This window comes from Choloepus didactylus, chromosome 10 (genome assembly GCF_015220235.1).
Source record: "Choloepus didactylus isolate mChoDid1 chromosome 10, mChoDid1.pri, whole genome shotgun sequence".
Classification (NCBI taxonomy): domain Eukaryota; kingdom Metazoa; phylum Chordata; class Mammalia; order Pilosa; family Megalonychidae; genus Choloepus; species Choloepus didactylus.
In genome coordinates this window covers 26141868-26158846 of record NC_051316.1, presented here as the reverse complement: position 1 = coordinate 26158846, position 16979 = coordinate 26141868, and the positions used below count along the sequence as shown (strand labels likewise).

The 16979-nt window shown below is 38.1% G+C and overlaps 1 protein-coding gene and 2 pseudogenes across 3 annotated transcripts in view; all 3 read right to left on the bottom strand.

The window, feature by feature from the left end:
* Positions 1-2145: 2145 nt before the first annotated feature.
* The window catches only part of SLC35D2 (solute carrier family 35 member D2), an 85608-nt gene continuing 70774 nt past the window's right edge, over positions 2146-16979 (bottom strand). For all 3 annotated transcript variants that reach the window (XM_037797626.1, XM_037797627.1, XM_037797628.1), the window contains 3 exons: positions 4545-4623; positions 3450-3532; positions 2146-2806 (listed from right to left, as the gene is read on the bottom strand). In XM_037797626.1, the coding sequence (XP_037653554.1) occupies positions 2704-2806; positions 3450-3532; positions 4545-4623 (265 nt within the window). In that variant the 3' untranslated portion in view covers positions 2146-2703. The remainder of the gene's footprint in view (positions 2807-3449; positions 3533-4544; positions 4624-16979) is intronic.
* Positions 3513-8792, bottom strand: LOC119504981 (annotated as a pseudogene).
* LOC119504982 lies at positions 12447-14429 on the bottom strand (annotated as a pseudogene).

The following is a 16979-nucleotide window of genomic DNA, read 5'->3' as shown; positions in this document are numbered from 1 at the left end:
GGATTCAATTCTTTTGACAAACTCAGCTGTCACAAAACTCCATTGCCCTTGTAGTTGAGATATACCTACTATATAGTAAAAATAGCAGAACAGCAGAAAAAAGTCCAAGTTAACAAAGTGTCTCTTTTATTTGTAGTACAATTGTTAGAAGTCTGCAAAATATCACGGAAATTAAACTACTTTTCTTTTCCCCATCCATTAGTGGCTTTTATGTTTTTACTAAGAAAAAGGAAGTCCGAGACTTGAGTCAGCACACTACACTTCTTCAGCCTCTTTGGGGCCCAAAGATCCTTTCACACCACCTGTCTGCATCCAGTATTCCCAAATAACTTTAAAAATAACTTTAATTCAGAAGTGGGTTGGCAGATCCCTTTGACCCCCACTCTGAGTGCGTGTGGGGCGGCAGGGCGGGAACAGGTACCTGATTCGCATCAGCTGGAAGGAGTTAGGCAAAAATTGCAACTTTCAAGGCAGCTATTTGGGCTACCGGCTGCTCTTAGGGTGCCCTCTGCTGGCCACACATGGACACAGGAGAAAAAGTCTTTCAGTACTTGGCCACAGGTAGAATCATTTAAGAAAAGGCTAAGAAAGGCATTTGTTATGAATGCAAAAGAAAAAAGTGCATAGGAACTCCAGACCCTCAAAGCAGCTGGGCTATGAAAATAAAAGGCTGACATTTTAAGACTTCAGAAAAACACAAAGTAATCCTCCTTTAAGAATCCAAGATTAAAACTAAAAATTAGAGAGAAAAAAAATTTTCGGAAAAAAGCAAAAGCCTGTTTTTGCTTGTTGGTTCAGTTTTGTCACTAAAAAATGAGGAAGTCATGTTTATGTTTTTCAAATCTAAGCATTTTTGGTCTCTGGGGTTTCAGAAAGGCTGTTGATGATGTGACAGAAGGCAGATACAACCATTTGGGAGCTCCTTCTGCCCCAAGGTCAATTCTAGAGGCCTTTTAAAGGTAAATTGAAAAAAATGCGTCAACACCATCAGTTGAGGTGCTGCTCAGGCCCCACATCTGACTCAGCTTCTAGAAACTTAGAAAGTGAGAGGTGGTGAGGATTTAAGGATCTAATCCAATTTCACAGGCAAAAGCAATGGAGACCAGAACAACCAAGTATCCATCAACAGATGAATGAATAAACAAAATGTGGTATTATCCACAGCATGGAAATTATTCAGCAATAAAAAGGAATGACGTTCTGACCCGTGCTAGAACATGGATGATCCTTGAAACATTAGGCTAAATGAAAGAAGCCAGATACAAAAGGGCACATGTTGTATGATTCCACTTATATGAAAAGTCCAGAATAAGCAAATCCATAGAGACAGAAAGTAGATCACAGGTGATCCAGGGTTGGGGGCTGGGGGGAGGAGAACGGGTAGTTACTGTTTGGACTGATGAAAAAGTTTCAGAAATAAACAGCAGTGGTGGTTGTACAACATTGCAAATGAAATGAATGCCACTGAACTGTACACTTAAAAATGGTTGAAATTTCAAGTTTTATGTTATGTATATACGTTTTACCACAATAAAATTGTCTAAAAATATAAATATATATAATGGAGGCCAGGATGGGCAAAATGACCTGCAAAGTCTCAGGAGGTGACCAGAAGGAAGATCGCTGACCCGATGGGCCCTTTCCCCTGTACCCCACACACCCCTGACATAAGCCCACTTCCTGATGTAGATGGTAGTCTTGCGGTACGCCCCCTCCACTGGGAAGTTAGGCCAACCTAGGGGAGGAAATGCACCTTTGGTTAAAATTCATGTGATCCGAACTTTAAAGGGCCTGGAACGGACTTGGGAGGACTTGGGAGTGGGGGTTGGGGGTGGGGAGTTGCAGTTTAAGAAGAGAAATCGAAGCTGCTACGAGGCTGACACAGCAGACCCTGAGTATTTTTTTTTTTCCATTGAGTTATTTGGTAATTTTTCTCCAAGGTCTTCCAACATGAGTCACAAGAAGGAAAATCAAATGGTCCCTTCAAGGCAGAGTATTTTTCCACATTGTATATAACTGACTCCCTGCTTTCCGCCATCTATGATATCACAGTATGAAACATAGATATAAATTATTTTTTCACTTTCCTTTGATGATTTGGTAACGATACCAGCATATAAGCTTAAATCGAAACTAATGACTTGATTGGCAGTTGATTTGCTAATTTTATTACTATAAAGACATGCCTGCTTAAACTAAAAAAAACATACATCTGGCACTTTGCTTTGGCTGAGACCTTTGAAATTAAGGCAAAGTTGCTGACAAGAAAATAATGACCCTTACATCCTCGACCCATATGAGGGTCTATGCACCTGCTCTTAAAGCACAAAGCAGCTGGAGATGCTGACAAAAAGGCAGCACAGATGCATAGATAAGTGCTTCAGAAAGTGCACTACATGTCTAGGTGACAAAGAAAACCCTGGGTCTAGAAATCGATGCAAATTCCTTTGGAAATAATCCCAGTCCCCAACAGCTTATTTTGAAAAGTTTCACTCGCAGCTGGTAAGGCTTTGCACAAACACATTTTTCAGGGTCCACAATGGTGCATCGTGAGCTGGCACGTGAGGTAGATTCTTTTTGCATTTGGCAGATGTTCTTGTCCAAGCTGGGTGCATGTCCCGTATCCAAATGTCCTGCTTCACATTTCTAGGTTCTGAATGTCTCCCCACTGCCCCAGTCTGCAAGTCAGAGAAAGCCCAGGTTCTAGCTCTTCAAATCTGGAGGGATGTTTTCTTCGTCCACAGGCTGTTTAGGCTTTAACTGGCTGCGCAATGTTAAAAAGGAATATCTCAAGCCCCCTGCCATGCTAAAAGGAGAAAAACAAAGAGTGAAAATCAATCATTCTGGGAATTCCATAAGGGGTACCATGAGCATTCCCTGACATTTTTATAAATACAGTCTGCTGAGTTTGGGGGAAATTATTCGGACCCCTGGTTTTCTCCTCAAGTGTGTGGGTTGCTTCATGAAGAATTTCTCTCCTTATTTACAAGTCTTTGGGGGTAGAAAAAGGGTGGATCAAATCTAATACAGAAGTTGGAGAGAAAATAAGCACCTGGTTTTTACTGCATGAAGGATGTTTCTTTATCCTAAAATAGCATCCCATGTATGGAGCCCCAAAGGGCCTTTCAAAAGTATCTTAGTCAATCCCACTTCAGAGAAATCAGATAACTTAGGTGACCTTTCTGTGAGGAAGCCCCCTGAATTAAATTCAGATCTCAGCCCTCTGAATTTCATGACACACAGCCCCACGACCCATATGAGGGTGTATTAGGAAAATAGACGAACTGAGTGATTCAGGTAAAATTATTTTATAAATCATAATGCCAAAACAGCTACTGGCTTAAAAATGCAACATTTCTCTTTGCTCCTTTTTCACTTATTGCATCTCAATCAGACTGTTTAAATTTCTTATTTTACAAATAATGAGTTCATTTAAAAATCCTACTCACCAAATGTTTAACCCTACAAAGTTTAACACAGAGAAAATGTAGTCTCCACCAACTAACATCCCAATGTAGGCAACAGACACATTCTGCAGAAAAAGACAGAGGATTAGTCATTTTCCAAGTAAAGGATTTAGGGGGGAAATACACAGATATGATGAAATCCAAAACTAAACATTTTGGTTACTTTGCACAGACTTGTACATAGCAAGTGTCCATGAAATGTTGAATTTAAAAATGCTATACATGGCTTTATAAGGAAATGAAATAAGCCATGGTACAATAATAAGAAAAATGCATTATTTATTCCTCCCCTTCTGGTTAATATACAGAAAAAAAGATATAGAGTTGGTCTGTAATGAGCTTGCCAGAGCCCATCCCTTTACCATCACTTATAGTGAATTTTAATCAGGTTGACTCTAAACTTGAACAGATTAGAGATGTCTAGTAAATTCCAAGCAGTACTTCATCCCAAGGAGACCTCCGGGCAAAAAAAAACAAGGCAACTGTAGAATAGAATTGGGAATATCCCCATCCCCCTATTCATTCCTAAATACACACACACACCAATATATATTCAAGTATAAGTGAAAATTCAATATATATAATATTGAAATATATTCATTCAAATACATACACATTCACATGCACAACATACCCACATACCAGGCTACATGTTCACTGACTTATAATTGGGCATATACCTAGATTGTAAAAAGTTCTTCACAAGGATTCCCTTTCTTAGTGGGCAGCTTCTCCCAGGAAATCAAACTGTAGATCACAAGGTTTCTTGGTGGTCATAGAAATGTGGATTTTTTTTTCTTCTTTTTTTTAGCTTTCCACTTCGTTTTCCCAGACCATCCCCTCCCATCCATCCCCATCTAAAAGTCATACTTTTGTCTCTCTTTTTTTAATTAGCAATTCCTCTGTTTTCTCCATTAGGAGAAGTGAGAAGCTGAAAATGTTACAGGCTCCATTCTTGCTACACTATTGACAAGAACAATAGCAACGAAATAAAACTCAGCTTCCGTTGCAAATATTGGATTCACAGTCGATTGCCCCAGGTGGGTTGTGCATTCCAAAAGGCATCCACCCATTTACCTTGATGGCTCCGACTACCGCTGTCGTCAGGGCCGAATTGTAGTAACTGCACAAGACTGTGGAGTACATTAATAGGAACCTGTGGCAAGGAAACAAAAACTGCAGTGGGAACCTTTCGGAGCTTGATGATAATAATGGATTAATAGGAGTTATTTTATTATTTATTTTAAAAACAATAATAATAAAAAGAAACACATATAAAGGTTTTATAACTCACATCTCGGAACATCGCCTTGTTAACTCTGACCTATTCCAGGATAATGGTTCAGTCATGGGTTAGCCAAACCTTCTTATTTTGTCTGTGCATTTCTCGTTTACATTTCCACGAAAAAGGAGGAAGGAGAATGAGTTTCTTTTTAATGACCTGAAATCTTTATAGTTTATCAGCTCTGCTGGAACAGTTGGTTTTAATCCTCTCTGCGCATCGGAATCAGCCAGTGCCCTTTTACAACACAATGGCGAGAGGCAGAGGGTCTCATCGAATTGGTTTGAGGTGGGGCCCTGGCCTCAAAAATGGTTCAAAAACTCCAAGGGGATTCCAATCTGCAGCCAGGGTTGGGAAGCATTGGCGTTAGAAGAGGAATCAGCTGAATAATTGCTGAGTTAGGGAAAAGGAATCAAAATTAATGGGTTCCGCATGTCAATAATACTCTGGGACCTTATTATCAAAGTTAATTTAGGCATTCAACATTGACTGGTAAGTACTGATACTCCTCAATCGAATGACTATTGAATTGTGCCCAAGAAACAGACAAGAGGAAAAGAATGACAAATCCAAGCAGAGGTAATGAATTCATTTCAATCAAGTAGCAAAGAAACTCAGCTGCAACCGAGATGGGGTGCAAAATTCCATCCACCCAAATCAGGTGGTTAAATGATGAAAGAGAAACAATCCAAACTGATCAAGAATGAGACTTGAAAGGTAGCTAGAGAGCATAAAAGGTCTTAGATTTTAAAGCTACACTCCAGTTAAAAAGCTTGGATCATCTACTGACAGAAAAAAGGGAGCCTGACTCTAAGAAGAGGTTCAGTCTACACATCTGGAGCTCAGGTAGACTGGAATTAGCATCCAACCTCAGGTCCCAGGCTCAAATCCCAGACTGTTAGTGACAGAATCCAGGTCATAAAATCTCGACCCAGTAATCTCTGTTCTCTGAAATGGGAAACCTGTCCTCCATAGATATACTTATTACCAGGAGGGTAAAGAAAAAAACTCAGAGATAAAGTACATCAAGCTTTTCATTAAGTGGAGGAATAAACTTAATTACAAGCTTAAATGTCATAATCTTCAGAATAGCATGTGTATGTATTATTAAGGTAATTAAAACAATTTGAAACGTTAGAGAAGCAAGTATCTTAGCCTCTGTTGTTTTTAGAAATTAACGGGAGAAACAGCAAAGCTTCCTGCAATCTTCTTAAATTTGAGTGCAGCCTTAAATCAAGGGCATTCAAGGACATTATTTTTTTTTAGCTTGCTTACAAATTCCAAGTCCAGGATTTTGACCATGCAACATTTTCTCCATCCTACATTTTAATGAAACCACCTCAGCCTGCAGTCAGAACTGGCAGATACAAAGCATCTAAGATCCCAGTACCCATCTACTAAAAGTGGGGGCAACTAGAACAGTCACTTACCAGTGAGGCTGAGAGAGGAGACAGTAACATTCTGAAGAGTCTGAATTAGCAGACAGACAGCGTCCAGACAGACTGTACTTCGTCCAGACAGAAAGACTGTACTTCCTAATATAACCACTAGATGTCCCCAGAGAGGGTGAATACAAAACCACTAGGATCAAAGTACAGTCTTAAAAACATTTTAAGAACCATAATCTATTTCTATATGCAAATAAGTACTTATACAGTGCTTGGGCTAAGATCAAGGGCTCCATTAACTAAATACAAAGTTACGCCACTTATTTTTTCCAGAGGTTAACCTGTTTATTTCAAAGCAACTAATAAAACAATTTCCAGAGGTTTTTTGAAAACATTGCAAATTTTAAAAGGTTTAGAACAAAGTTCTTTATATAGTTTAAAGTAACAAAACTTTCTTTGACTTGCAAACGAATCTCAAAAGGCATGGAAGGCTTTCATCTCAAAATGATAAAATCAAAGATATTATCACAGCTCTGACCTCAATGAACTCATGTATAAACAATAATCCCATTTCCCCCTAATTACTACAGGATCAAAAATGAAATGCCCTCAAACCATTAATTTTGGTTAGTATATTCATCTACTATACTGCACTTACTTGATTTTATGCATTTGGTTTGGAAACATTGATAGTTAACTAACAGTTTTAATCTACAACTGCTTTGAGACTTCTGAAATCCATAAAATAGCTCATGTTATCTGCTCTAAAAATCCTACTATTTTAAATCACCTTAACCGTTTGCATGATACAATGACACACACCTAAGGCCAACTTAAAACGAGGAACAACATACTCATTAAATGAGAACAACATAATAATGCATACATAAACTGGGCTATACAATGAATTTTCATGAAGCAGCACCCACTTCTCATAAGGCATTATAAACGAGTAATCTTTCTTATACATTAGTTTTTTTAGCAATAAATATGATCAGCTGCCAACCTTTTGAATGGTTGTGAATCTCACTTCAATTCTCTAAAAAGCCATATACATTTTCTATCTGGACGGCTAACAGGCCTTCCTTGTGCAATTGATAGACCACACAGACAGATGACTTGAAATGCCTATAAGTATGATATACTCTAATGTTAAAGAATAACTGGAATTCTTAGCAAAAGGACTTGCACATTCAAGAGTGAACTATTTTGTAAACAAAAAGCTTACCAAGAGCAAGACCATGGCTCAAAAACCACTTTTCTAAATATATTTCCCATACAAAATAATTTCAAGATATAATTATTAATTTCTTGTACGGCACTCTATTTAAACAAGAATTGATAAAATATTAAGTATGTGAAAACTGCAACACCACAAAGGTTGAGTCATTTTACTAGTGTAATCAAACATCAGAATAATCTTGGAAAAGGCAAGCAAAATATTCAGAAGGCTGAATCATGGCTGCACACCTAATTGATTTCAACTATGACTTGCACACAGATCAATAGCAGAATGGCTCTTGGTTTGTTCTTAATAGAAATAGCATAGATGCACCGGACAATTTAGAGACAGACAATGGCCTTATTTGCATGCTGAAAATCTAATTGTGTCCCTCTAGTCAACAGATCGTTCATTGTGCTATCTGTCAATGAGGACACAAATAGTGCAGGATTCATCTCAGTGGTTTCTAGCCCCTTGGTCTAACCGAAATCAATTCTTGGTTGATACTGCAATACCATGGGGTATGACTGATACAAAGGCCATCCTAACAGCAGACTTGCAAAGTTGAGCTGCTCAGACACAGAAAGTTTTCACCTCTTAGTTGCCATCTTGTCATGTAGATGAATTCCATAGTATGATCCTTCCCCATAAGTGCACCATGGCACAGCACATTCAACTCCTAAGAACTTGGAAGTTTTAGTTTTAAACTTAGAAATTTTTTAATAGTTCCCACAGTCATACGTATAAAACATTGGATGAATGTCTTCATTAAACCCTTTACTACATTGTTCCCTGACTGTCCATTATTATGTAAACAATCGAGACATACAGCAATGTGTGAGTCACTTCTGTGACAGTCTTTATCATCTTGATTTTCATCACCTTCTCATCTACTTTAGGTCTGTCAACTTCTGAAGCATCACCTTGTCCATTTTCTTGAGGCTTCTTTTTCTTCCAGAATCCAGATTCACGCTCAAGTTCTTGATCTCATACTCCAGGGACCAGCTTAAATATAGTTTCTAAGTATTATCCAACCTTAACATTTCTAACGGATTTGTCTCATGAACTTGGTTGCCGCATCTAGGACAATCATTGCTATATTCAAAGTGCTGGACAATACAGGTCTTACAGACGGTTTGACGGCATTCAGTCATCATAGTTGGCTTGATCATATACACTTTACAGATACAGCAAAATCCTTCACTAAGTGTTTCTTTTGGGTAGTCATTGGTGGTTAGATTTAGTAGTTCAGGTAAAGAGGGGTATTAAGTGGATGAAAGTCTGATCCAAGGAGCTGGTGTGCAGTTCCCAACTGGATATCCTGAGGCATACGAACTAACATCCAGATTTACCATGAGATCGCTGACCATCACTCCTTTTGATGGTTTGGCTTTTCCATATCCCGCAGACACCGCCACTCCTCCTCGCCTGCCAGCGCGCTGGCCCCCACATCCCATCTGCCCTCCCCCTCAGTTGCACCACTTTTTTTTTTATTAAATTCAGTTTTATTGAGATATATTCACATACCATACAGTCATCCATGGTGTACAATCACAGTACCATCATATAGTTGTGCATTCATCACCACAATCTATTTTTGAACATTTTCCTTACAGCAGAATTAATAAAAAATAAAAGTAAAAAAAGAAACCCAAATCATCCCCTCCACCATATTTTTCATTCAGTTTTTGTCCCCATTTTTCTACTCATCCATCCATATACTGGATAAAGGGAGTGTGATCCACAAGGTTTTCACAATCACACTGTCACCCCTTGTAATCTACATTGTTATACCGTCATCTTCAGGAGTCCGGACTACTGGGTTGGAGTTTGCTAGTTTCAGGTATTTACTTCTAGCTATTCCAATGCATTAAAACCTAAGAGGTGTTATCTATATAGTGCATAAGAATGTCCACTAGAGTGACCTCTCGACTCCATTTGAAATCTCTCAGCCACTGAAAGTTTATTTTGTTTCATTTCACATCCCCTTTTTGGTCAAGAAGATGTTCTCAATCCCATGATGCCGGGTATAGATACATCCCCGGGAGTCATATCCTGCGTTGCCAGGGAGATTTACACCCCTGGGAGTTGGGTCCCACGTAGGGGGGAGGGCAGTGAGTCCACCTGTTGAGGTGGCTCAGTTAGAGAGAGAGAGAGGGCCACATCTGAGCAACAAAGAGGTACTCAGGGGGAGACTCTTAGACAAAATTACATTCACGTCCAGCCTGTCCCTTGCAGTAACAAGCTTCATAAGGGCAAGTCCCATGCTCGAGGGCTCAGCACATCAAACCGCCAGTCCTCAACGTCTGTGACAACATCAGCATCAGTCCAGGTGAGGAAGTCCAACACTTCCACATTTTCCCCCAGATCCTCAGGGGGGCCCAGGTGCACCACTTTTAACAGCAAAATGTCAACCTCCGCGTGACAGTGGCTTCCTTTTACCATGTGTGGATTAATAAAAATGCAAAGATATTTTAAAACATTGCCAAACTCCTAGTAGCTTTTCTTCATTGCATATTTTATAAATTTTTAAATATCTCTGTACATTTGAAAAATAATAGCACATATATTTGGCACACATTTATCCAGACACCAATTGTCGGGTGCGGTGTTGGCTTATAGGACCCCCAGGGGTGGGGGCGCCCGGTGGAAATCCCTGGACCCAGGACCACTGCTCCAAGGCCTCTTCCCGTTTCTAAAAAGGGCACCAATTATAATAATAATAACCAACGTACTCAAGTTGTATGACAAGCTCATGAGTCAAAGACAGAACCCAAATGACCTAGTTCACAATTTGTTGCTGATTATCATCCCATGCTGCTGTATCTATAGAAATTCAACACAAATGTTCAAATAATAAAAGGTCACTTTTATTATATTATCCTGCTGCAATCCACAATGGTGCCCAAGCACATTATTCTCCTATAATTCCAGATTTCAAAGACTATCAAGTAATCTCACCTTCCCCTTTAAAGCTGCAGAGCTAGCTTTTAAAAAATCTAGTTTGTTGACTTAAATTCCAGACTCTATTTTACTTAAAAAAAAAAAAATTTGTTTGCCATGTTATTTTATTCAGTTTACTTTCTCTCATTAAAACTTTAAAGAAGTCTAATGAATGTCATAATATACAACTAAGTATTGGTCATTAAATAAAGCAGCCCAGTATAGCAGTAAACATGCTAAATGTAGTAAACAAGCCTTGGCATGTCTTTTCTCTCCAAAACTTGCCTTAATAATGCTCTTTCCATGAATAATTATTCTTCCTTGAAAAGTTTTCAGGTATATTTTAGCCTTTAAAAAATAATACACTAGCATAATATGTGACAAGATTTAGTCATGGTAATTTCACTGAGATTTTTATTGCCCCTGTTGGCAATATGAAAGGGATTAAAAGAAACACAATTGAACCTACAGAAATATACAGCTGATATTCACTAAAGATAATCTTGATCTCAAGAGCTTTTATGTGTGGGCACTTCTAATTTAATACATTTTACTATTGAAAAAAGCATTCCATTTTAAAATGTGCACCTGTTTTGACCTTTGGCAAACAGAAACTACCTGTGGTTCAGTCTAAAAGAAAGAACTCAGCACATAAAGTTAACCAGAATGAAGGGTGAAGCACTTATGAATTAAAGCAATTCAAGTTGTGTGTGTGCGTGAGTCTCTCTCTCACACACATACTCACACACATACACAAGCCATATGTGTAAGTGCTTTTTAGTACAAAATATTCCCTGCAACCAGACATTTACCCTCAGAGTAATCTCATCATATTAAATCAATCTTCTGTTTTCAGCCATATTAATAGTTTTAATTCTAAGACTCCATCTTAGAGTGAACAACTTTGACTTTTATGCTACATAATTATATTCAAAGATTTATGTATTTTTGTTTATAATTACACAGTAATTATAAATGCTTAGTACCAAACTGATGACAAACACTAACTTGTTGAAAAGGTCTTGAATTTAAAAGGAAAACTCTTTAAAACCCCAAGGCACTGGGCCACGAACAAATATCAGACTTTTACAAAAAACAATTTATATTGAAAAAAAAAACCTAATGGGCTCTCATTTCAAAACACTTGAATTAATCAATCAGAAAACAATATTATAACTCAAAATCTTCAAGACAGTCAACCAAACAGTACACACACACAGATACACACACTTATACATATACACTTTAAAAAATTTTTCATAATTGAAGTTCTTCTTTATATTTACAAAAATGAAGTCAGGAAATACTGAAAGCAGTAGGATTCTTCTTTTTTTCTTTCTCTTCCTTTTTTCTTAAACAACGAAACACCAGTAACTTGAATAGAGATGATCACATTTTTCTTTTGTAGGAATGTATTCTTGAATTAAAGGTATAATTGGAATATTAATATAGTATCTATGGGGATAGTCTTCTAGTCAATTTCAAAATCATGCAGGTAGAAAGTTTTAACATGTCATTGTTTCTTAAAATCATTTACATATTCTGCACAAAATGTACTGCTATTGTAACGTATATTCCTTTGGTGATTTTAACACTAGATGTTAGCATGTACCTGGATATACCAAGCAACATCTATTCTTCTTACAGACCATAGTCATCCAACATTTGAAGCTCTACATTTTTTAACGTGACTTACGGAAATAGTTATTTTAAGAAAGCAATAACCGCCTCTTTACGTGTTAGTTAAGTGAACAGAAAAATGAGCAATTTCAACATGAAAGCAATTCATGGGTCTTGTGACGAAAAAAATATATACAAGATGACATTCTGCTTTGATGTGAAAACTGAGTTAATCTAAGTGAAACAAAAATAGTAAAGAGACTAAATAATTTACAAAAATAGAAGCCAGATTGATATTTTGCACCAAAGTCATGTTTGTTTAAAAATTTTTCTTCCTGAAGTAAATATTTGGCAACCACAGTGATTAGCAATTAAAGAAATTTCAACTAACTAGGAAGTCATCAAAAATGGACTATTTGTCTGAAAGAGTAGTATCTCTATTATACAAATTTAATTTTATGGCTCATCTCAACCATTTTCAAAATTTAATTCCTACTATCATCTTATAAATTAAGGGAATTCCATTTGTGTTTCATAGGGCAGTGACCAAAAAAATAAAGAAAGAAAGAAACAAAACAAAACAAAACAAAAAAACCCTTATGCCTAAATTTAGAATATTGTATTGTGTAGCAATCTGAAATATTCAAAACAAATTAAAAAGCTTAGGTTATTTGACAGTCATATAGGCATTTTAGAATCATAAAGAAATCCAATTATGTAACACATAATATAGAAAAGAATGGAGTCTACTATAATGCAGACATTTTCTAAATAAAAGTTCCCTGTAGAAACATATATATAAACATGGGTAGGAAAAGTGCAGAATGGTTCTGTAGAACCTTTTTGAAACAGAGGGTCTGAATCACAATAAACTTTTCCGGTAGGCACCAAAGTATTCTAAAAATTTTTCATGTTGGTTATTTTCATCAGATTCTCTACTCACATCAACAACACACGTGATTTGCCAGGGCGAAAAAAAAATCCTCCAAAACCAAAACCATTCCAGATGCAGTACAATTAAAAATATCACTCTTATTGGAAGTGCTATCAGCAGACTTCACAACTAGCCCAAAGAAGTTTTTATAAATTGTTTGTGACGTTCATAAGTTTAATTCTTATGCCAAACTGTTTTCTGACAACATCTAAAGACAGCATCGTGCTTTATGTGAGAATGGAAATCTCAAAATATTATCACCATAAAGCTACAAAGTCTTATGGGAGAATAAACTACGATGGTCCACATATATAAGAGGAACTCCACAATGTTGGAATTATAAATGTTTAGAGTGGCTCAGGCTAGAAGACAGCCCAACCCACCACTAGAAGAATGAAATACAACATGGTTCAAGATGTATTCTTAAAGTTTTGTCTCAACCCTCAGCCTGAATTGTAAGATTGATTTTCCGTTCAGTCCAGCCAGCAGAAACTGACTGTGCAATTTTCTGTTGCATTTATTGTACAGACTGTGTACATTCTAGAAGGTTCCTTTCGTGCTACACTGTCGTACTTTTTGCCTCAGCAACTTGAGGGCATGCAAATTCCACAAAGTCATCAAGAAGAACAGGCCATGCTCCTTCTTCACCACAATTAGGCATATCACCTGCCATCACTGTACTGAAGTCTAAAAGAAGAGTCCAAGTAGCTTTCAGTATTGATCATTTTTGATGTTCCAACAAAAATTTATTCCATATGTGTAAGAATTTAAATCTTCCACTAAGCACTAAATTCCAGTAGGCAATGGCCATTTCTAGATCTAATCCTTTTTGTCCTGGACTCTTTGCAAAATTAAAAGTAAACTGGTGAAAATTCCTTTAACGTCTTGGTTCTTTCAATTCTAGTTCCATCTTGGGTACCTGGGCCTTTAGTTTCTGTGCTGTCACATCCTAATTCTGTCATGAACTCCTGACTGGAGAACTCACTCTGAAGTTCCATGCAGTCATCAACACATAATGTTGGCAGGATTGAGTCCTGTCATCACAGAACTGCTATACACCATTATTCCAAAGTTATTTTTATCCTGAGGATCTTTGTATCTACTGTATAGTTGTTCTAACTCCTTTCTGTCCAATGATCCTTTTATACTCTCTCATATATAAAGTCCAGGATTTTGGAAAAAAAATTGTCCAGCCACTTTGAGAGAGACAACTTACTGCTGTTTTTTTCACTAGAGTGTGTGAAGATCATAAACCGGTTAACTTTATCCTTCTGCAATGATTTCCACTTGAACATATTAGTGACCTCTAGGCCACTCTCCAACAACTCCACTTCTGCAGCGAATGGCTCTATTTTACATTATCTTGGTTCCCACAATCCAGTTTAACTTCCAGACACAATTTTACTCCATCCAATGGTTTACTTACAAACTCCTGATTCACACAGTGCCATCTCCTGAAGCTGAGTCCTTCACCATAACTCAAAAGAAATTAAAAGTCTGCCTTTTTGGCATCCAATTGGCATTCTTCACATACTTTTTTTAAACTGTTATTTTTGTCATTATATTTTCAACTTGGGATAGCGGTTTGGTGGTTGGAAAAAAAAAAAGTTTAAAGAGCAAACCTGAAACCAGTGAAAATTTCTAAAATGCTGAAAGTTCAGGTCTCTCTGAAGCCAAAGGCTGGGATGCTCATGCATTAGCCCTGAGATGCCCCTTGCACACCTGACAGAAGAAAAGGGACAGGTATAGCATCAGCCGTTCTGAAAACCAAGGATGTGCTGGTAGCTTACAATGGCTTCTATTATGGGGGAGATGCAAATGACCCAATCTTAGGGTCCTTTGGGTGAGAAACTGAGAGAAAGCAGTATCCTGAAAAATCCAATACACAAAATTTGATGTTTCCTTCCAGAGCAGTTTCAGAATTACAACTTCACCATTGAAGACTGTGCTGATCTGAATATATCCCCCCAAAATGCCATGTTCTTTAATGCAATCTTGTGGGGGCTCACATATTAGTGTTGATTAGGTTGGAATCTTTGGATTAGGCTGTTTCCATGGAGATGTGACCCACCCAACTGTAGGTAATACCTTTGATTAGATTATTTCCATGGAGATGTGGCCCCACCCATTGAGCCTGGGTCTTGATTTAATCATTGGAGTCCTATATGAGGGTTCAGATGGAAGGACCTCACTGTTGCAGCCAAGAGAGACATTTTGAAGACGGCCACTGAAAACAGACTTTTGCTGACACTTTGCTCTGGAGAAACTGAGAGACGACAAAATGCCCCAAGAGCAACATTTCAAAGAATGCACAGGAGCTGAGAGAGGAGCTGAACAACCCAGAATCAGCAGACACCAGCCATGTGCCTTTCCAGCTAACAGAAGTTTTCCAGACACCATTGGCCATCCTCCAGTGAAGGTACCCTATTGTTGATGCCTTAATTTGGACATTTTCATGGCCTTCAGACTATAAATTTGTAATCAAATAAACCCCCTTTATAAAAGCCGATCCATTTCTGGTGTTTTGCAAAACGGCAGCATTAGCAAACCGGAACAAAGGTATAAAGTATATGTAAAGAAGAAAAGTAGTTAAAGCCGTGGGCTATAGGTAAGCTGAGTCTGTTTGGGGTGAAAAAAAGGACAGTCAAGCTGAACAGGCTGACCTCAAGAAATAGAAATAATAATAATTATAATTATAATTAGCTAACACTTCTTAAACATTTTCTATGTGCCTGGCACTGTCCGAAGTATGTTTCACTATTTCTCGTTGAAATGCTTTACCCTATAAAGCAGTTACTTCAGCTCATTTTAAAATTAAGGAAACCAATGATCAGAGAGGTTATGTAACTCATACAAGGGCACAGAGCTAATCAGTGGCAAAGCCAGGATTTAAACCTAGCCACCTGATTCCAGAGTTCAGGCACTTAACTACTGGAATGGCACCACCATTTTAGTGTCCTCAAAAGATCCACTTAAAAAAACTGAGATCTACCTAGTTTTCTTCCTTAAAGCTGAGTGAAACCTGGAATGTTAATGATTGCATCATTTTTACTGATTTATTTGTAATCACGATGCCTTTAAAACATTCATTTGCCAAGTGACTACAGATAAAATAATACATGTGCCCATTTGAAACTGTTGTGGGCCCCAGAAGAGCAACTTTGCTTTTAACCCAATCTTGTTGGGTAGAACTTTTGACTGAGTGTTTCCATGGAGATGTGACTCACCCAACTGTGGGTGACACCTTTGACTGGATTATTTCCACAGAGGTGTGGCCCTGCCCATTCAGGATGGGTCTTGATTAGTTCACTGGAGCCCTTAAGAGAGCTCAAGTGCTGACACAGACACTGACACTTAGAGACGCTTGGAGATGCAGAGAGAAGGACGTTTGGAGATGCTAATCTAAGAGATGAAGCCCAGAGTTTGCCCTGGGGAAGCTAAGAGAGAACTTAGAGAGAACTGCCCTGGAAGAAGGAAGCAAGTACACACAGTAGCTGAGACAGAGGAGCAAAGACAGAAGCCCAGAGACATTTTGGAGAAAGCCATTTTGAAACACAACCCGGGAGCAAAGGATCAGCAGACGCCAGCCACATGCCTTCCCAGCTGACAGAGGTGTTCCAGACACCATCAGCCTTCCCTCAGTGAAGGTACCCTCTTACTGATGCCTTGGATTGGATACTTTTATGGCCTTAAAACTGTAAATTTGTAACTTATTAAATCCCCTTTATAAAAGCCAATACATTTCTGGTATTTTGCATAAAGGCAGCATTAGCAAACTGGAACAATATATTAAGAAGTTTTAAAAAGAGGGTATGTATTTCATATGAGACCAAGGGAATAGATATCTATTTGGTACAGGATCTAAATTTTCTAAACGGTACAACTCTACAGTCGATTTGTTCAAACACCACAATTGCATGGAACTTTGAATAGGAAGTGAGATACGGTAGGTTAGTATAGGCTGGAGTGAAATAGTGACACATCCCAGAGTAATTTGGGCAGATAATAAAAAACATATTTACAGCCTCCCCCTCCCCAGCCCCGAGGATCTGGGGGAAGGTGTGGATGTGTTGGACATCCTCACCTGGACTGGTGTTGATGTTGTCACAAACATTGGGACTGG